The following is a 22,373-nucleotide window of genomic DNA, read 5'->3' as shown; positions in this document are numbered from 1 at the left end:
TGACATGAGGTTCCCCACTACATGTGCACAGACTAACATTTTGAAGCCTTAACTGATTTTCCCTCATATTTTTCTCTTTGCCCATTCCCCATTTCCAGCAAGTAATAAATTTTGTGCCTGTAGCCATTTGGCAGGGATAGGAGAGGTAACGGACAGCTATAGAAAATGAGAGAGACACCCTGGAAAAGAAGGAAATGGCATCCCACTCCAGTGTGAAAATCCCATACACAGAGGAGCTTGGTGGGCTACAGTCCATCGGTTCATAAGAGTTAGACACAATTCAGCAAGTCTGACATGACTTAGCGACTAAACAACCACAAACATCATGGTTAGAAAGTACGTGTGTGATCAGGAGCAGTCTTAGGGGCTTCTTGTTACTGAAGTATTTCATACACGTGCCGGTAGCGCTAAGAGCAGAGGGCAACACAGCAGTGGAAGAGTCAGGAGTCGGTTCCTAAGACCCTGGACTTCTATCATCCTGTGTTCTTCATCTGTTGCTGTGTGCTGCGTGTTTAGTCGCTCAGTCGTGTCTGACTCTTTTTTTTTTTTAATAATTTTATTTATTTATTATTTTTATTTTCGGCTGTGCTGGTTCTTTGCTGCTGCGCAGGCTTTTCTCTAGTTGTGGAGAGCGGGAGCTCCTCTCTAGTTGTAGTGCTCGGCTTCTTATTGCAGTGGCTTCTCTTGTTGAGAGCACAGGCTCTAGGGAGTGTGGGCTCACTACTTGCAGCTTAGCTGCCCGCCGCATGTGGGATCCTCCTGGACCAGGGATTGAACCTGTGTCCCCTGCATTGCAAGGCAGGATTCCTAACTACTGGACCACCAGGAAAGCCCGAGTCGTGTCTGACTCTTTGTGATCCTATGGACTGCAGTCCGCCAGGCTTCTCTGTCCATGGTGATTCTCCAGGCAAGAATACTGAAGTGGGGTAGCCACATCATCCTCCAGGGGATCTTCCCAACCCAAGGATCGAACCCAGGTCTCCCACATCGCAAATGGATTCTTTACCAGCTGAGCCTCCAAGTGTGTTGCTGGGCCTTACTCTGTATTGACAATAAAGCTGATCCGTGAGTATAAAGTGAAAAAAAAAAAGAAAAAGAAAATGAGACAGACAGACTCCAGACAGCGGCTTCTGAAAGCCTAAAGCCCAGGGTGGCACTGAATGCTTAGAAGTGGGTTTGGGGGAGAAGGAGACCGCTCCACACCAGAAGAACATTGCTTCATGCCTGGGGAAAGGAGGGACGGTTAGATGCCACTGGATAGAGGTCCTTGAGGCCCAGAGGCTGAGGCTGTGAGCCCTGACCGCTGCAGAGAGGAAGCACCAGTCTCGGGCCCCGGGACGTGAAGGAACCCAGCGGACAGGAGCGAGGGGTATCCCGGGGCAGCTGCCTGAACCGGTGTGTAGGAGGCACAGTTTGAGTGGACACCTACCAGACCCAGGCCTGGAGAATCACCCGGGCCTTCACTGCCACCACCACCACGCCTTGGGGCTCACAAGTCCTACAGATGCCAGTAGAAGGGACAGAGTGTGGAGGGTGAAGCCTCAGAGGATTAGGCATTTAGAATCAAGTTGTTACAGAAAATAAAGGAAGCCAGAGTGTCCACCAAACACTGCGCAAGCCACATGGAAGGCTGGCAGGATTTTAGCTCAACAACAGCCTCCAAATGACCCTTTCCCAGGGTCCCTCACACCTCTGAGGCAGCTACCCCTCTTCCCACTGCCTCCAAATTTTCACTTCAGAATACCCAGTTTGCTCCCAAAATATCTTATTTTCTTTCTTTTTTTCCCAATGCTTTTAGTCATTCTGAGTAATGCACGGGATCTTAGTTCCCTGACCAGGGATCGAACCCTTGCCCTCTGCAGGGAAAGCAGAGTCTCAACCACTGGGCCACCAGGAAAGTCTCTCTTTCTTTTTCTTTTTTCCTTCCTTCCCTTCTTTCTCCCTCCCTCTCTCTTTCTTTCTTTTAGTTTCCTCAAACTTGCCTTTAATGGCTCAGTAGGAACAACCTCCATAACCCTTAACCCTCAACCCATAACCCTTCCGAATAAAGATCATAAACAACAGGAAAGAAACAGCACTTCTCCCTTGACCCACTTCCTTCCAGGGAAGGAAGAAGCCAGTTTCTCAAAACACACAGCTTCACCTTCCCTCCCTGGAGAGGAGAAGAGTCTGAGTGAATAGCTTCCCTGGTAAAGCGAACCTGAGATGCTCCTGGCCCTGCAGAGAAAGGAGGCAATGCTTCCTCATTAAAACAAACTGATCGTCAGTGGGAATCTGCTGTGTAGCACAGGGAACTCAGTTCAGTGCTCTGTGATGACCTACAGGGGTGCGATGGAGGAGGTGCGGGGGAGGTTCAAGAGGGAGCAGACGTATGTATACTTAGAGCTGATTCACTCTGCTGAACAGCAGAAACTAACACGACATTGGAAAGCAGTTATCCTCCAGTTTAGAAAAAATACACTGAGCTTTCCCATCTACTTCCCAAGTATTCTTACCAAGGTTGTTTTTAATGAAGTCAAGGTGAAACCCATGTTATCTTTTGGGAAAAATGCCAGCTAATCACAGCTAAGATGGTGTGTCCCCATTTCTACCCCTCTCACCTTCTCCAATGACAAAGGTCAGCTTTCCTAAAGATTCGGGGCCTTTGTGACCTGAAATATCTCCCCTCCCACCCCAAAAGACTAGTGCCCACTGAAAGCATTTGCCCTGTAATTGGTCCTGGAAGTGAAACTTGTGCACCAGTTCCAGGAATAACAGTGACTGCAAGTGGCAACACCGCCCCAACCTCCTCCTTCCTGAGCGAGGCCAGGATGAAGATAGAGACATGCTGAAGGTAAGAGAAAATCCCCCCCTCCACATTCTCCAGTCTCTATGGTTTCTGGGCAGGAACTTTTCTTACTCAGTCCTAAAAAAACAACAGGCTCTGGCTTTATGCCAGCCCCCCATCTCCACACTTGCCCTGAGCCTCTCCTGGGCAGCGTACACCAGTGTGTGTGTGTGTGTGTGTGTGTGTGTGTGTGTGTGTGTGTGCACGCGCTCAGTCGTGTCTGACTTGTTGCAACCCCATGGACTGTAGCCCTCTAGGTTCCTCTGTCTATGGAATTTTCCAGGCAGGAATGCTGGAGTGAGTTGCCATTTCCTAACCCAGGGATCTTCCTAACCCAGGGATCCAATACGTGTCTCTTGTGTCTCCTGCATTGGCAGGCGGATTCTTTACTAACTGCGCCACCTGGGACGCCCCTGCACCAGTGTCCCCCGGAGAAAGCAGTGGGTGGCTCCTCCTGCCTCCAAACCCGGAAAGGTCTTTCCCTCTTTCCCAGGCTCAAAGAAGCGGAGCGAGCTCTCTGAAACTGCGTACAGACAGCTAACTTAAGTGACCCAGATTACAACCACTGTCCTCTGCCTGCCCCCCAGTTGCTCTTCCCTTTCATCATCTCTCAGAGGTATCTGTGGGTGCCTTTCAAGCCTCCTGTTTTGGCTGCAACATCTCTATTATAGTATGACCTCACACACTATAGTGGGACAGCCCACTGTAGGGGGCCCATTAGTTGTAAGGTGGCTGGATGGAGAAAGAGAAAAGGAAATAAGGCACAGAAGGAAGACACTGTGAAATGGGAAAATGAGAGATGATCACCCAGTCCTGGCCCTGGATACTTCATGTCCTGCTTCCACACTTCCTGAAGTCTGACAGCCCTTGGGTTCCATAAAGTATCATAGTGCATCATCCCAGCATCTTCTGTCTCCATCAGAGCTAGACAACTCCTTCACTGAAAGTATCTGTCTCTCTCACAAGAATCCAGCATCTCCTTGACACCAGGGATCTTTTTATATTCATATTTGTAACTTCAGCCATGGACGAAGAAGTCTGGGACAGAGGTGATTCAAATACATGTCAACTGAATAAATAAAAGGACAACTCAATTGTCCCACATTATCCTTGTGTTTCATGACCAAAATTGTTAGATATTATGTTTGTGCTTTGCACGCATGTGCAAATATTAAACATCTCTTCTTCCATTCACAGTTGAGAGTTAAATAGAAAACTCTTTTATAAGTGCAGTAAACATAGCTATCTTCTCAGCACAGGTGTTTTTTTTTTTTTATGGCCGCCTAGAAACAAGGGCTCATGGGACTTCCCTGTGGCTCAGTGGTTAAAACTCTGCCTTCCAATGCAGGGGATATATGTTCGATCCCTGGTCGGGAAATAAGATCTAATCGTCCAATTTTTTTAATTTAATTACTTAACTTGAAAAATAGAGACAAGGACTCTATGTTGGTGCTCAAGCTTTGGTGGAATCTCACACAGGTCCTTCAAGAGTGAGTCGTTGCCTCCCTAGCTGGCATTCTCCCTCTTGGCAGCAGCATCTGTGTCCTGCAGTAGATGTTAAAAATGCCAGACCAGCAAATTTTCAGGATTGATTGCAGCAAGATCACAGGCAGGTGACCCAGTCTTGGCTCCTGGGACCTGCTGTGGCTTCTGCTGAGGTGCTCTGAGAAAGCAGGTCATTCTTAATAACGGAAGACGTAGGATGGGACGCCCCCTGCCTTGCTGCTGGAGACATGGACTAGTAAGGATATGATGCTTGGAGCCCAAAGTGACTTTATTTTATTTTTTTTTTCCAAAGTGATTTTAAAACCATGAAGGCAAATATCACCAAAATCCTGAGAATTGCAGAGCAAGAAAATAAAAGAGCCTGACTGCTTAACAATCTGTCATAGACTGAGTAATGACCTTAAGATATCCATGATCTAATCCCTAGGACTTGAAAATCTTACCTTGTGCATCCATGAATGCTCAGTTATTCAGTTGTGTCTGATTCTTTGTCACCCCAGGGACTGCACCCCACCAGGCATCTCTGTCCATGGGATTCTCCAGGCAAGTATACTGGAGTGGGTGGCCATTTCCTTTCCCAAAGGATCTTCCTGACCCAGGGATAGAACCCATGAGTCCTGCATTTCCTGCATTAGCAGGCAGATTCTTTACCACTGAGACATCTGGGAAGTCAAATCTTACCTTAGGTAAGGAGAAGAACTTTGCAGATGTGATTAAGTTACAGGTTTTTAGATGAAGAGATTATCCTGAATTATCTGGGCAGGGCCTAAAGGCAGTCATGAAGGTCCTTAAAAGAGGGAGACAGAGGGTGATTTGAGTACAGAAATAGAAAGCAAGAGGTTCTGGAGTGATTTAAGGAAGGGACCATGAGCCAAGGAAAGCAGCAGGCCTCCAGAAGCTAAAGAAAGCAAGGGAACAACTTCTGCCCTAAAACCTTCAGAAAAAAAATCCAGCCATTCCAATTGACCCTTAATTCCGTAAAAGTGATTCCAGACTTCTGGTCTCCAGAACTGTAAGAGGATAAATTTGGTTGTTTTAAGCCATCAGGTTTGTGACAATTTGTCATAGCAGTAATTTGCCAGCAACAACCTAACACTGAACCCACCCTGGGAACTCCCTACCTCTGGATTTCTTGTGAAATGACCTCATTTTCTAAATTCTTATGTTTTTAAGCTATTTTTCATCAAGGCTGGTTGTTGCTTATAGCCCAAAGCATCTGAAATAATATTTGTAGCATTAGCAGTGGCAGTTTGGGTAGGGGTATTATAGGATATTGGTTCCACTGTAACATAGAATTTAAATACATATACAGAGAGGGAGCTGGTAGGGCAGTTCATGTTCAAGAGCTTTGCCCAGAACTCACCTTCACGTATCTAGCACACTGAGTACCTCCCACTTAGTTTACTTGTAGTGGTGATCAAATAAGCAGTAATGCTTTTTAATTATCATTCAAGCATGTCTTATTGCTCTGCCATTTTTGTGGTGTTGCGCTCATCCTCATGGCCCACATGACTTCTCATCACTGCAGTGGAACATCAGCCAAAGTGGGGACTCCCCTGGTGGTTCAGTGGTTAAGAAACCACCTGCTAACACAGAGGACACAAGTTTGCTCCCTGGTGCAGGAAGATCCCATATGTCACAGAGCAACTAAGCCCATGAGACAAAACTACTGAAGCCCACGTGCCCTAGAGCCCACCCTCCACAACAAGAGAAGCCACCTCAAGGAGAAGCCAGCACACAGCAACGAAGACCCAGCACTGCCAAAATATGAGTAAATAAGAACCCAGCCAAAGAGAAGAGGGACAGGTCCCAAGATCAGGGCACCATCTGGAAAGTCGAACTTCCATTCACACAGTAATAGTCAAAACTGGTCACAGGGCTATGCCTACCACGTATCGGGGAAGCTGGACATCTTAATTCCAAGGTGCCCAGTTAGAAACTCAGAACAAGAAAAGAGATCACATATCATGGGATGCCAAATGGTCTGTTTCAGGAGTTCTGTGGACAGATTACAGGCACATTCAAGTTAAAATCAAGAGTTAAATGCAGTCCAGACCTCTCCTGGTCTGCTGCCCTGATTTATGATTTTTTTTTTTTTTTTGGTAACAGCAGAACTTTCAGCGTGTAACAAAGATACCAGCAGTGGTGCCCCTCCCCTTTACCTTTCCCCCATCATCTAGGGCATCTCTTTGGAACATTGGTGTTCTAAGAACCCACTTTGAAATGATGCATTTGCTCTAAAAGGAAGCAAAACCATAGTACAGACACAGTGATTCTTGGGGATTCCCAAGGCTGCTGAGTTTATTTCTCCTGTGAGTAACCCCCAAACTTTGATAAAGGAGCTGGACGAACCCTGCTTCTGCACTCAGAGTTTGTTCTATTTTAGAGTCACTCACGGCCGGAGAAGCAGAAGCTCGCGCTCAGGGCTCAGCAAGCGAGAAGCCATTTTCAGTTACATTCCATAGCTCGCAGAGCTGTCTGGGGCCAGAGTGAATGCTGGTTGCCATGGCACTGCTTTAAATCATGTCTGTGCTGACACTGTCACATGCTGTTCCCATAGATGGGGGCCACATCTGTCTCTTCCCATCGCTGCTTGATGCTTGAGCTTTGCACCAAGAATAGAGATATATATGAGCAAGAAAGCAAATCCGTGTGGTTGCCACACCTTGCTACCTAAATAATATATAAGATACATGGATTGGAGATATTTGAACTAGGACACAAGAGATCTGGTTTCTGCTCACAGTCCTCTGCCCTGTAGCTCTGGGCAAATCCTTTAATCTGTAACTTAGCTTCCTTACCTGTACAATGAAACAGATGCGATAGCGGGTCTCCGAGGTCTCCTGACGTCAGCAGCTCTGCTTCCTGCATGTGGTTTCGAAGCTGCAGAGACGAGCAGAGCTCTGCAGGGGATGAGCATCAAAGCGTGAGTGAGGCAATTCCAGTAAGCTGTTGCACAGCCCTCTCTCTGCTGACTGTTTCTGAAACTCTTCTCCAGCACCTCTGGGCTGCTAGAGGTTTGTTTTGAGTCAATTCCCTGGCAAGATGCCACTTGCCAAAAGGTCCCTTCTGAGGTACTAAGGGGTCTGTTTTCAGCTTAGGTTTGAATTATTATTTACCTTGGAACTTATTTCTTCTCAGGATAGTCCCTGGTTCAATGCTCAGGACTTTGGTCCCTAGAACTGTTAGACCACCCCCCCCTCCCGTCACCAAGTAAAGTCAATTTTAAAACTAGAGAAAGGGGACTTCCCTGGCTATCCAATGGTTAAGACTCCTTGCTTCCACTGCAAGGGGCATGGGTTCAATCCCTCGTCAGGAAACTAAGGTCCGCATGTCAAACAGTGTGGCCGAAAAAAGAAAAACTTATAACCATAATACTAGAGAAACATACACATGTGAGGCTAACCTCTGAACTCATTTCACAGAGTAGCATCTCATGGGACCAAGAGAGCTGAGAGGAAGCAGTTCTAATACTGTTTAACCAGTGTGCATCTGGTTTCCCTGGTGGGATACAAACATCTTTGTTTCTGCTTACATTGCCCCGACCTCTGCCCGGCCCTCATTTGTTGTTTGCAGGGACAGGCTCTCACCTTCAAAGTCTCTTCCCTACCCCGCTTCAGTTATTTCTGGGAATCCCCAGAGAATGTCTCATGTACATCCACAAAACAAAAATATAAGCTGGGAAGCAAGGGTCACAATGGGAAGAGGGTGTCCTAACATTAAACCGGCTTCCCTGGTAACTCAGATGGTAAAGAATCCACCTGCAATGCAGGAGATCCCAGTTCAATTCCTGGGTCGAGAAGATCCCCTGGAGAAGGGATAGGCTACCCACCCATTCAGATGGCAAATAATCTGCCTACAATGGCGGAGACCCTGGGTTGGGAAGATCCCCTGGAGGAGGGTATGGCAACCCACTCCAGTACTTTTGCCTGGAGAATCCCATGGACAGAGGAACCTGGAAGACTACAGTTCATACAGTCACAAATCTTTGGACGCGACTGAAGTGACTTAGCACACACAAAAGCTATCTCATCATAGCTCCTGATCTCTATAAGCCTCTGTTATTAGAGTTTTCCTTGGACTAGCTTTACTATTTTGCTGTTTCCTTCACTGAATGAGTTAAATATATATCACACATGTTCACTCTATGTTTGATGACAGTCATGCTTTTAACTCTTGGAAAAACTATCCTTCAGCATTCGTTAAACAAGTATTTGCTGAACAATTATTATAGGCAAGGCACCATGCAAGGGGGCAAGGCATGTAATAGAGAACAAGATAGACAAGGTCTCTGTCCTCATGAAGGCAACATTCTGGAAGAGAGAAAATCAGTAACAAACCCATCCCTTATAGACTGTGATTAGGGCATGAATAAAATACAGAAGAAGCTATGACAGAGATTAATGGGAGGGGCAGTCAAGAGAGACCCCTCCTTCCTTGAAGGACATTAAGCTGAAGGAGACATTAGCTGGGACTTGAAGGAGAAGAGCCAGCCCTGCAAAGAAGGGGAGGAAAAGAGTTCCAAGACAAAGGAAATGGCAAGCACAAGGACCCTGCTGTGGGACCAGGTTCAACATGTCCCAAGAACTAGAAGAAGGCCATGGTGGCTGGAGAAGAGTTGGTCCAAGGAAAGATGGCCCAAGATAAGATCAAAGAAGTAGTGTGGAACTTAGGATCTAAAGTCAGGATCTGTCATTTACTAAGAACTAAGGTAGGAAGTGTTTACCAGCCAGAAGCTAGGCGACCCTTGCATCTTACTTATTTTATTACATCAAATGCCGGGCGTTCTTTTAGCTTTCTCAGTGTTAACATCTTACATACCATGATTGTTGTTGGTATTCAGTTGCTAAGTCATGTCCAACACTTTGCGACCCCTTGGACTCGGCACACCAGTTTTCCCTGTCCTTCACCATCTCCCAGAGCTTGCTCAAACTCATGTCCATGGAGTCAGTAATGCCATCCAACCATCTCATCCTCTATAGTCCCCTTCTCCACCTGTCCTCAATCTTTCCCAGTATCAGGGCCTTTTCCAATGAGTTGGCTTTTCGAATCAGGTGGCCAAAGTATTGGAGCTTCAGCTTCAGCATCAGTCCTTCCAACGAATATTCAGAGTTGATTACCCTTAGGATTGACTGGCTGGATCTCCTTGCTGTCCAAGGGACTCTCAAGAGTCTTCTCCAGCACCACAGTTCGAAAGCATCAATTCTTCAGCACTCAGCCTTCTTTATAGCCAGTGCTCACATCCATACATGACTACTGGAAATGGTACAGTTCTCAATTTCTTATTAAATTTCTTATTAAATTAGCATTGGTACAGTAGGGACTTCCCTGGTGACCCAGTGGTTAAGAATCCACCTTACAATGTAGGGGATATGGATTTGGTCCCTGGTCAGGGAACTAAAAACCCACATGTGGCAGAGCAATTGAGCCTATGGGCCACAACTACTGAGCCTGAGCAACACAGCTCGAGAGTCCATGTGCCTCAGTGAAAAATCCCATAGGATGCAACTAAGATCTGACACAGCCAAATAAAGAGATACATAAATATTTTAAAAAGAATAATTATTTTTTAAAAAAAATTGGTAAAATATTATTCAGCCATGAAATTAAAAGACGCTTGCTCCTTGGAAGAAAAGCTATGATAAACCTAGACAGCCTATTAAAAAACAGAGACATTACTTTGCCAACAAAGATGCATCTAGTCAAAGCTAAGGTTTTTCCAGTAGTCATGTATGGATGTGAGAGTAGGAGCATAAAGAAAACTGAGTGCTGAAGAACTGATGCTTTTGACCTGTGGTGTTGGAGATGACTCTTGAGAGTCCCTTGGACTGCAAGATCAAACCAGTCAATTCCAAAGGAAATCAGTCCTAAATATTCATTGGAAGGACTGATGCTGAAGCTGAAGCTCCAATAATTTAGCCACCTGATGCGAGGAGCTGACTCATTGGAAAAGGCCCTCATGCTGGGAAAGATTGAAGGCAGGAGGAGTAGGGGGCTACAGAGGATGAGATGGTTGGATCACGAGTTTGAGCAAGCTCCAGGAGTTGGTGACAGACAGGGAGGCCTGGTGTGCTGCGGTCCATGGGGACACAAAGAGTCGGACATGACTGAGAGACTGAACTGAACAGTATTATTAACTAAGCGACCATTTGCTGGATGTTTCAGTTTCCCACAAAATCATTCCTTCTGTTCCAGGAGCCATTTCAGGATCCCATTTTGCATCATTTGTCATGTCCCCTTAGTCTCCTCCAGCCTGTAACAATTCCTCAATCTTTTTTGCTTGTTTCTTTCTCTTTTTGTTTCTCTTGACTTCAACAGTGTTCAAGAGTACCAGGTATTTGATAGAATGCTTCTCAGTTTGCATTTGTCTGATGTCTTCTCAGGATTAGACTGAGGCTGTGGGTTTGGAAGAAGAAAACAACAGGGAGGATATGACATGTCTTCTTTTAACATAGATACAACTTAAGACCTGGTTGTAGGACTTCTCTCATAGCTCAGTAGTTAAGAATTTGCCTGCCAATGCAGGAGACAAGGGTTCAATCCCTGGTCCAGGAAGATCCCACATGCCATTGGGCAACTAAGCCCATGGTCAACAACTAGAGAGTAGCTCCCACTTGCCACAACTAGAAAAGCCAGAGCACAGCGCCACCAAAAATAAACAAATATTTTTTAAAAAGAGCCTGGTTGCAAATTGTCCTGTGATACTCAGGGCAAGTGGCTTCCCAGGTGGCACTAGTGGTAAAGAACCCGCCTGCCAATGCAGGATACCTAAGTGACTAGGGTTCAATCCCTGGGTCAGGAAGATCCACTGGAGGCAGCCATGGCAACCCACTCCAGTATTCTTGCCTGGAGAATCACCTGGAGAGAGGAGTCTGGCAGCCTATGGGCTGCAAAGAGTCAGACACAACTGAAGCAATTTAGCACACAAGCACACACTTGGGGAAGATGGATTTTGTGACATTTAGGCAAAGAAGGGGAAGGTTCCTGCAACTGAAGCTAGGGAGAAGGATCCAGAAATTAACATGTGACTTCATTCTGGATGTTGGTCCCAAACCCAACCTATCCAATTATCTTGCAAGTTGAAGTCACTGATTTCAAGGAATTGTCAGGCAAATAAGTAGGTGAAATGCTGCAAATTCATCATTTTGCTCCATGACGCTCCTTATCACTGGGTCAAGAGTCTTAGCTAATATGTTATGAAGAGTAGCATGTTATTCCTATTAGGCCAGCCATTACCAATATTTAATTTGTTTTCACTATTGAAAGGAGTGATTGTGTGGCTCAGACATCCTCACTCATCTCCTTATACTAACTGTGTGGTTACCATGTTCTTTTTCCTTTAGATTTACCTGTTCTTTTATAGTTTCTTTGTGACCTACCACTAACCATTAAATGTTGCTTCCACGTCAGGCCCTCTGTTCTTTCTTTCTGCTATCCATATCCTGAAAACTCCAAATCTATACCATCTGAATTGCCACCAGATATCCAGACTGTTTTTCCACTGTCTCTTGGTCTCTGACCTTTCCATGACACATGCACCCAAAACTTAGCTCATTAGAAACAAAACTCTTAGGGGGATTTCCCAGGTGGTCCAGTGGCTAAGACTCTGAGCTCCCAATGCAGGCGACCCGGGTTCGATCCCTGATCAGAGAACTAGATCCCACAGGCCACAACTAAGACCTGGTGCAGCCAAATAAATAATAATAAATGAATACATTAAAAAAGAAAGAAAGAAAGCAAAAACATTCATTAAAAAAAGAAGAAAAGAAACGAAACCATTAGGAAGCGCCCTAGTAGCCTAATGGTTAGGATTCTGAGCTTTCATCGCCATGACTCGGGTTCATTCCCTGGTTAGGGAACTGAGATCCTGCAAGCCACACCTTGAAGCCAAGAAAGGAAAAAGAAGGAAATGCTGTGGTCCTTCCTGAAGTTACTAGGACAATCACCTACCTAGTCCCCTGAACTAGAAAACTAGTTGTCTTTGGCTTTTCCTCCTTTGTTACTTCCCATGTCTAACTGCTGCTAAATCTTGTCTTTTTTAAACCATTTTTCTCCCACTTGCATCAAATCTTTTTCTTCATAGCTTCATATCTGCCCAAACTAACACTATATTCCATCATCTTTGTTTAATCACCCTCCAATCCATTCTCAGAAGCATCACTGGGACTTTTTAAAATGTAAATAAGCAATGGGTTACCCAACATGTAGAGCTACTGTTCCCAGCTCGGGTAGGGGCTGAATGAGTGGACTCATCAACCTCCAACTCTGAGCAACCTCATCTGTTTAAATTTCATCATTCCCTATTACCATTTCCTGACTCATTTCACATCTTCTCTGCCCCACCCTGCTCCACTCCAGGCCATGCTGTATTTAGATTGTAGTTACTGGCATAGTAAAGCGAGAAGTAGGGCATGAAACAATTTCGATTCCAAAAGAGGAACCGCCTCCTTAAGACAAAGGAAGTGCCCCTTCTTGAGGTGGAGAAGGTTCAAAGTGTTGGGTTTCTCCAACAAGGTCCTACTGTATAGCACAGGGAAATCTGCTCAATGTTTGGGGGCAGCCTTGATGAGAGGGGAGTTTGGGGGAGAAAGGATACATGTTTGTATATGGCTGAGTCCCTTTGCTAAAACTATCACAAAATTGTTATAGTCCACCTGAAACTATCACAATGTTGTTAATCTGCTATACTACAATATAAAATAAAAAGCTCAATGAAATAAAATAAATTTTTAAAAAGTGTTGGGTTTCAGAAGGCTTTGAGGGTTGAGATATTACCCACCCTCTCCCTTTTTTTGGTTGATCTAATTAATCTCCTTGATTTTTTTCTAATTTAACTTTTTTTATATCATGGCATAGCATAACCCATACTGTCTCTAGGTCTTCATGTCAAAGTTTGTACTCTTACCTAGAGGCACGAATTTCTATCACATTTCTGAACTATTGTCTGTGCCATTTCCTCTGAATGATGTGTTCCTAAGATCAGTTAAGCCCCACAAACATGTGGGTACATACTTCACACCAGGCTCTAGCCCTACACTTTCTGCCCACCCAGTGTCAACTCCAAGTGGCTTGGTCCAAACGTCACCTCCTACACAAATTTTTCCTTGACTTCATTCGCCCAGGTAGATTTAATGGTTTCCTCATTCTCTTTTCCCACGCAGTTCTTTATACATGAAATAAATGCTTGACATTCATAAATTTAACATTCCTAGTTTAGTCAGTTCAGAAGTGACTCTAAAAAGTGAGTCCATAAAGTGTCATCATTTGTCGTTTCGCCAAAGTATATGTGGGCACCATTCTCCCTGAAGAGCTGGTGAGCGAGAGTGAGTCACCTCCTCTTAGAAGTCTTTCCTGATACTCCATCCCACTCAGGTTCAGCCTGATGGCCCTCTGAATCTGTTCCAGCTCTAAGTGAATTAGGAATAACAACATTTAATCACTTTGCACAACAAAGATCTAAAGGTGGGTGGTTTCAGAGTTTCCTTAGCTCTTCAACAACGTCAAGGCTCTGGGTCAGGATTTTTGTAAGTCTCTCTGCCATGTCCATACAGTGACGATATAATAGCAGCTCCACACAGCATCTCCTCATGTGACTCGACTCAAAGTGGGATAAAAGGACTGAGCTCCTGCCATTGCACTTTTTCCAAGGAAGCAAAAATTCTTCCAGAAAGTTCTCCATAGGCTTCCTCTTGGACTTCATTGGCCAGAACTTAGTGGTGTGCCCAACCATAAACTGGAAGAGATGAACCAAGTAACCATGCTCAATTTAGATTAGTGGTCCTCAGGCCAACAGGAGCAGCATCACCTGGGAACTCGTTAGAAATACAAACCTGAGGCCTTCTAGACTTACTACTGAACCAGAAATTTGGGGGATGAGGTCCAGGATTCTGAGTTTTGAATGTCCTCGATGTGATTCTGATGCACACCAAAATTTGAGAATCACTGGTTTGGATCTAACATGGTTCACCCTGATCCCAGGGAAGGGTTCACCTACCTGAGCCTCTTGCCTCCTAGAACAAAATCAGGATGGATGCTATGAACTAAGAAAGAAGAGAAGGATGCTGTTGGGTAGGCATCACCCTTCTATTATTTCCATTTAAAGTATCATGGATTACATTATTTATCCATCGATATTTTTTGCCCGGCTCCCTAACCTACCTGTAAGCTTCTTAATAGTATGAGCTTTGTCTTTTAATCATGTTTCTATCCCAGCACAATAGAAGGCACTTGAGTAAAGCTTGCTGGGCAAACAAAGAAATATTAAAGAGGTCTCTCCTTTCTAATTGCCCATCCCCTTCACAGATGCTTCTGCTGCTTTGCACTCAAGGAACATTCATTTTCACATCAGCTCATGTCAGTGAGCCAAGAGCAGGCTCTTCCCAAGGATCTGAGAACAGTTATTCTTTTGCACATGAGTGCAAGCAGACAATCTGGCTTTCCCAACGCACATCTTGGGCTTTTACGACATTCATTTCTTTTCAGGGGCGTCCTTGGAGAACACTGCTCTACAATAACACGGAACTGAACACATCAATTGTTAGCTGAGTTCTGGCTGCCGACTCCTGGCTGGCAGTCTTTCTTGGAGGCAGCTGTGTCCTCCGAGTCAAATATGACCTGGAAATAAGCCTGCGAGCCTCATCCTCTGCAAGAGCTGCATAGCAAGAGGCAGTGACATAGCAATTACGCTCGTTTTGTTCTGCCCCACAATAACCTCGACCAGCCACTTTCCTGAGCTTTCTGAAGCCACTTGTATTAGGTAGGACCCTTTGAGTTGCAAGTGACAGAAACCCAAATGCAAAATGGTGAAAATAGAGGGGTGGAAGGAAGACTACAGGCTCATGACTACAAAGTCTTGGGTTAGCATTCATTTCAAGCTGGATGCAGATGCTCAGAGAGCATCCTCAGAGGCTTCTCTCTTCATCACACAGCTGGATGGCTTCTACTTGGTCTCTTTCTCAGGACAGCTTTCACCAAACAAGCCAGGAGCCGTTTAAGACTTATGCCCCAGCCGTTGAACACCTGCAGCAGAGAGCAAGGCCCTCTTTTACAAAAGTGACAGGAAAAGTCCTGGGGTTGACTCCCATCATCCTAACAAGTCACATGGACATTGCAACCACGGTGACTGCTTGCTTAGAGCAGGGGCTCTGGGTCGAGTGAGGGTCGGTTTCACCGACCACATGGCCTGGGAATGAGGAAAGATGTTGTTGTTCAGTCGTTCAGTTATGTTTGACTCTTTGAGACCCCATGGGCTGCAACATGCAAGGCTTCCCTGTCCTTCACTCTTTCCCAGAGTTTGCTCAAACTCATGTTCATTGAGTCAGTGATGCCATCCTACCATCTCATCCTCTGTTGTCCCCTTCACTCTTTCCCAGCATCAAGGTCTTTTCCAAATGAATTGACTCTTTGCATCTCATGGCCAAAGTATTGGAGCTACAGCTTCAGCATCAGTCCTTCCAATGAATATTCAAGGTTTGTTTCCTTTAGGATTGACTGGTTTGATCTACTTGCAGCCCAATGGACTCTCAAGTCTTCTCCAGTGCCACAGTTCTATGTTCCCATGCAAAATCACAGGACTGTTAGCACAGGAGGGGGAATGACTACAGAGGAGACAAAATCCACACCTGCCCCATCTGCCACTCTTCCTAACATTGAGTCTGCCAGTCACCCTTCCATGCAAAAGGCACCCGCAGACATGCAGAGCTGGGTGTTGTTTTTCCAAAGCAAGGAAGAAAATACAGTGCCTCCTAAAGACAAATGGCGCAGACTCTTTCTCTTTCCCACTGGCTTGAAATAGCTCACAGCCCTACTGAGCAGGGCTGGGAGGATGGCACCAACCACCTCCCTCTCTGTAATTTAATCTCCTGAGCACCTGCCCTGAACATTCGCTCAGCCTGCACCCCACCCCTCCTCGCAAGTTTCTTGGCCTGCTTTGCTGTCTTTTGTAATCATCACTTAACATCTGCGATATTTTATATGTGGCAGGAAAGATTTTTTTCTCTCCTTTACCCTTCTTCCTCCTGGAGTTGAATATAAAATAGATCAGAATAACAAAATAAGGCAGACATGATTCTTTATGCAGTAACCTAAAGATCCCTTGGGCTTTCTTAGTGGCTCAGATGGTAAAGAATCTGCCTGCAATGTGGGAGACCCGGGTTCAATCCCTGGAGTGAGGAAGATTCCCCCAGAGAGGGGAATGGCTACCCACTCAAGTATTCTCACCTGGAGAGTTCCATAGACAGAGGAGCCTGGCAGGCTATATATACTCCATGAGATCACAAAGAGTTGGACACGACTAAGCAACTTTCACTTCGTTTCACTGAAGATCTCTACCCCTTAAGCAGGGAAGTGTTGTGGTTGGGATCCTCTCTCCTGTCCCAAGGACAGGACATTTTAGAGGACTCTCCATTCCTTCCTCCAGCAGTTTCCTGGCACCAAGCCCCGGATCCATCCAGGGAAGAACCAAAGGAAGTTGAGGGACTGAATTCAAACTGAGGGAGAGGACGAGGGATGGGCTGGGAAGGAAGCGCCATGGTGCCAAGGTAGAGGAGATGAGAAATCCAAGGAGGGGAGAAAGCCAAGGCAAAGAGTTCTTTACCATCTTCCGGGGGACCTGAATTTTTCCATCTGCAAGTAGGAAAGTTGCAGCCATCTGTGAGATAGAGTCTTTAAATCAATGACAAAATCAACGACTTAGCCACTCCCCACCCCACCCCCCACCACCTAACTTGGCTAGAAGTGTGAGAACTAATAAGATGACTTAGAGGGTGGCCAGCAAAGAAAGATGAAGCAATCTGGCTCAAACGGTTCTAAACGGAGGTTTTTCACTACAGGGAGGAAAACCAGCAGAGAAGCTGGTAAAACAGAGCAGAAAAGCCACCCCCAAATCTCCAGCCCACCTCCCGGGGGGGCCTCTAATGGACATTCTTCCACACTCCACATCTGTGTTTCATCAGCACAGATCCATGTGTAGCGTGAGTCAGACAGCTACTTCCTTTCCAACACGGGTAAACCAATATGTTCACATGTTTATTCATGTCCAAAGCATTCAACTAGTACATTGTAAAATATGATGCATCCAAAGAAGGAATATTTTACTGATTTTTACATCTCTAGTGAATTCATTTCTCAAGTAAATACACTTCTTCTCTTGTATCGAACCTACAACCCTCCCCTACATGTTGTATACTATGAATTCTTTCCAAGGAATTTATTGTCTTCCTTGCAGCTTAGTGGAAACTGACTTCTCTATTTTTGGTTTTCTTCCTAGGAGACCTTTTTTTTCTCCCTAGAGACCTCAAAGTCTCCTTTGATTTTCTCCCTTCCTTCCTGACTGCTGCTACCTTCTCTGTCTTCTGTGTACAACTTGATCAGCATTCCTGGCCGACAAGAACCCTCTCTAGCTAGTTTATGCAGAAAGAGATTTATTAAAGGATATTAGGTAGCTTTATGAACCCACTCTAGGGAGGAAACCATCCCTGCAAATAACCTCACTATTGCCACCACAGGCCACTAAACATCTCTAGCCAGGGTTCTCTTTGTAATTCCAGGGCTTGCTACTCACATTATAGACATCTTAGATTTGCTTTCTACAATTTTCAGCAGATGGTAAAATCAGCAGGTGTCTGACTCTAATATATTAATATACTAATAACAATTTTAAATCATTTTTATTGAGGTATAATTGACATATTAATATTATGATAGTTCCAGGTGTATAACATAATGATCGATGCTAGTATGTACAGCCAAATGATCATCACAATAAAACTAGCTAACATCCATCACTATACATAGTTACAATTTTTTCAGTATATTAATGACAAGTTTTTGGAATTCAAGTGCTTTAGCAGCAGCATGTATCTTTTTCTGAATTGTTGTTGCTTACTCACTAAGTGGTGTCCAACTCTTCGCAACCCCATGGACTGCAGCATGCCAGACCCCCCTGTCCTTCACTATCTTCCAGAGTTTGCTCAGATTCATGGCCATTGAGTTGGTGATGTTACCTAACCATCTCGCCCTCTACTGCCCCCTTCTCCTTCTGCCTTCAATCTTTCCTAGCATCAGGGTCTTTTCCAATGAGTCAGTTCTTTGCATCAGGTGGCCAAAGTATTAGAGCTTCCGCTTCAGCATCAGTCCTTCCAATGAATATTTAGGACTGATTTCCTTTAGCATTGACTGGTTTGATCTCCTTGCAGTCCAAGGGACTCTCAAGAGTCTTGTTCAACATCACAATTCGAAAGCATCAATTCTTTGGCACTCTGCCTTCTTTATAGTCCAACTTTCACATCCATACATGACTACTGGAAAAATCATAGCTTTGACTATATGGACCCTTTTGGCAAAGTGATGTCTCTGCTCTTTAATACACTCTCTAGGTTTGTCATAGCTTTCCTTCCAAGGAGGAAGCATCTTTTAATTTTATAACTGCAGTCACCATTCATAGTGATTTTGGAGCCCAAGAAAAGAAAATCTGTCACTGCTTCCACTTTTTCCCCATCTATTTGTCATGAAGTGACAGGACCAGATGCCATGATCTTAGTTTTTTCAATGTTGAGTATCAAGCCAGCTTCTTCACTCTCCTCTTTCACCCTCATCAAGAAGCTGTTTAGTTCCTCTTCACTTTCTACCATCAGAGTGGTATCATCTGTGTATCTGAGGTTACTGATATTTCTCCTGACAATCTTGATTCCAGCTTGTGCTTCATCCAGCCCAGCACTTCACATGATGTACTCTGCATATAAGTTAAATAAGCAGCATGACGATATACAGCCTTGACATACTCTTTCCCAGTTTGGAACCAGTCCATTTTTCCATGTCCCGTTCTAACTGTTGCTTTTTGACCTGCACACAGATTTCTCAGAAGGCAGGTCAGGTGATCTGGTATTCCCATCTCTTTAAGAATTTTCCATAGTTTGTTGTGATCCACACAGTTAAAGACTTTAGTGTAGTCAATGAAGCAGATGTTTTTCTGGAATTTCCCTTGCTTTCTCTGCTGCTGCTGCTGCTGCTGAGTCGCGTCAGTCGTGTCCGACTCTGTGCGACCCCATAGATGGCAGCCCACCAGGCTCCGCAGTCCCTGGGATTCTCCAGGCAAGAACACTGGAGTGGGTTGCCATTTCCTTCTCCATTGCTTTCTCTATGATCCAGCAAATGGTGGCAGTTTGATCTCTGGTTCCTCTGCCTTTTCTAAATCCAACTTGTATATCTGGAAGTTCTCAGTTCATGTACTGCTGAAGCCTGGCTTGATGGATTTTGAGTACAACCTTATTAGCATGTGGAATGAGCACAGTTTTACAGTTTGGCATTGCCCTTTTTGGGGATTGAAATGAAAACTGACATTTTCCAGCCCTGTGACCACTGCTGAGTTTTTCAAATTTGCTGACATATTGAGTACAGCACTTTAACAGCATCATCTTTTAGGATTTGAAATAGCTCAACTGGAATTCCATCACCTTCACTAGCTTTGTTCGTAGTAATGCTTCCTAAGGCCCACTTGACTTCACACTCCAGGATGTCTGGCTCTAGGTGAGTGATCACACCATTGTGGTTATCCAGGTCATTAAGACCTTTTTTGTATTGTTCTTCTGTGTATTCTTGCCACTTCTTCTTAATATCTTCCGCTTCTGTTAGGTCCATACCATTTCTGTCCTCTATTGTGCCCATCTTTGCATGAAATGTTTCTTTGTTATCTCCAATTTTCTTGAAAAGATCTCTAGTCTTTCCCATTCTTTTGTTTTCCTCTATTTCTTTGCATTGTTCATATAAGAAGGCCTTCTTATCTCTCCTTGCTATTCTCTGGAACTCTGCATTCAGGTGGGTATATCTTTCCCTTTCACCCAGGTGAGATGTCTGAGGATACCTACCTGCACAGGAGTCCAGTAAGTGAAGGCTTCTCCCACCCCTGTGCCCAGGAACGTGTGGAAGGCTATTCTGTGGACCAATCCCCCAGGCCACTTCTGAGGTTCATGTGAAGTATATCGCTCTCAGCTTTCCCATCTTTGCTGCTGCTGAGAAAGAGACCATTCATCCTCTAATCTTTAAAAGGTTCTGCTGATCCTTAAAAGGTTCTGCTGATCCCTATGGTGAAAATCTGAGAAACCAAGCAGGAGGGAGAGATTTGGAATCAGCAAACACATCCCTTTTTATGGTGTATTATGCTTTGCAATTTACTAGCTGAATGTTGTGCGATATTTGCAAAGCTACTGACAACTCAAAAAGCTTTCTCTGTATTCTTTCTTCTGTCTATATAGAAATGCAAATAGAGCTTCTATTCCAATTAGGTAACCTGAGTACACACATGAATAATCTACCACCTCCCCTGAAATGTGACATCTGAATGACAGTAAGAAGAGCAAGAGAGACATCCACAGTGAAGAGCTTTCTGAGGTGTAAGAAGGTGGGGGGTCAGGGGCTGCACCTGAATAAACGTAGAGGCTCTGACTCCCAGGAGGAAACTCGCAGCTCAGAACACGGTCTATATCCAGGTGGACAAGCCTAAGCAGCAATGACCAAATACTAGCTAGGTTTACAGCCTTGCCACGTGTCATAGACAGCAAGGAAACAACCAGCTCAAACAGCTATAGACAGTTTATTACTCATAGTGCAGTGGCAGCCGTGTTTGCATCAGGTCCGCCTGTCCCCCAAGCCTCATGGGGCGATGTAGAGCCAGCCAGGGAATATACTGCCCACATAGAGGTCCACGTCACAGCTGAGGAAACTCTCAATCCTATGATGAAACCACTAGTGAACAGGCCTTGCCCTACCTCTGCCCCTAGGGACAGTATCTGAAACAAAACTGTCCTCCAACCTAGAGACATCATCTCTAGCTTCCAAGAATATGTGCTGTGCAAACAATCTTGAAAAAGTTGTCTGGACAAAACTGGTTATAAGATGTGTAAAAATGCCGTGGAGAATGGCCTCCCCACATCTTGTAGGAATGACAGAGGCAGATGAAGAGGTGAGGAGGAAAAGGAATCAGCTGCAGGCCAGGAGAGGAGGGGCTAGCTAACCAAGTAGGCAGTGGAGAGTGTGAGGCTGGTACCCTGGCACCCCCTCAAATTCCAGGGCCAATGCAAGGGATTTTGCCTGATGAGTTTTAAAGCTCCTATGGGGAGTTTACTGGTATCTCAGGATGTAATGAAATGAGGATAAGCCATACAGAAGTCAAATGGGGGCTGAGCTATTAGGGATGGACCAGAGTCATCAGGTTGCAGTGACACTTGGAGAGATGCTGACTACTGTGGAAGAGATGTTCTCCAAACAGAGCTTCCTGTGCAGGTTCTGCCCCCCAGGTGATGACTCAGCTCCCACTTCTTCCTTTAATGAAGAGCTCTTATTTCTGTGTTCCCTTCAGGTCAGGGTTAGCTCCCAAACCTCCCTCCTCTCTCCTCTCCTCCCCTGGAGATTTTCACCTTCGAGATTCAAGGTAGATGAAGTATGGAGGAACAAACTGTGGTTACATATATGAATGTAAACCTTACCAGCCTTGACAATGGGAAAGTAAAATTACAATGTCAGAAATTGGGAAGTAGAGCATGGAGAGAAGATTTTAAGGAAAAGACAAGCGTTTGAGGATTTTGATAAAGGGAGGCATCAAGAAGGTGTTGCTTAAAATCACTGGAACTAGAGAGATGTAAGTCTATTACTTCATGTTACAACAGTGGCCACTAGAGGAACTAAGAATAACAAGATACCTCCACTGAGAGAGGAGTGTCAGTGGGCTAAATCCTTATCATTCACAGCAGGAAGTCAAGAGATAATGTCTAAAGTTGGTAAACCAAGAAATAGCAATGTAAGCATAGTATTTAGACAAACAGAGGTAATTACTAAAAACAGAAACCAAATAGCTGCCTCTGAGTAGCAGAGGTGGAAATGTAAATTGGTGTGGCCACTATGAAGAGCAGTATGCAGGGTCCTTAAAAAGCTAAAAATAGAGTCACCATCTGATTCTGCAGTCCGCTTCCTGGGCATATATCTGGATAGAACTGTAATTCTAAAGAATACACGCACCCCGGTGTTCACTGCAGCACTATTTACAATA

At 44.9% G+C, this 22,373-nt stretch overlaps 1 protein-coding gene across 6 annotated transcripts in view; it reads right to left on the bottom strand.

Annotated features, from left to right (window-relative positions):
* SUB1 (SUB1 regulator of transcription) overlaps positions 1–22,373 on the bottom strand; it is an 87,894-nt gene that overhangs the window by 45,030 nt on the left and 20,491 nt on the right. Inside the window, exons 2-3 of one of the 6 annotated variants that reach the window (XM_070476553.1) lie at positions 7,135–7,236; positions 5,015–5,120 (exon numbers count right to left, since the gene is read on the bottom strand). The exons of 1 other annotated variant lie outside the window; for it this stretch is intronic. Coding sequence is in view for 3 of the 5 variants with exons in the window: in XM_070476549.1 (XP_070332650.1) it covers positions 7,135–7,253 (119 nt within the window). In the remaining 2 variants the exon portion in view is untranslated. Of the gene's footprint in view, positions 1–5,014; positions 5,121–6,729; positions 6,795–7,134; positions 7,303–22,373 lie in introns of those variants that run through there. 4 more of the 6 variants (XM_070476552.1, XM_070476549.1, XM_020907948.2 and 1 more) reach the window with 4 other exon arrangements.

The sequence above is a fragment of the Odocoileus virginianus genome, chromosome 14, assembly GCF_023699985.2.
Source record: "Odocoileus virginianus isolate 20LAN1187 ecotype Illinois chromosome 14, Ovbor_1.2, whole genome shotgun sequence".
NCBI lineage: Eukaryota > Metazoa > Chordata > Mammalia > Artiodactyla > Cervidae > Odocoileus > Odocoileus virginianus.
This window is presented reverse-complemented; position numbering and strand designations above follow the sequence as displayed.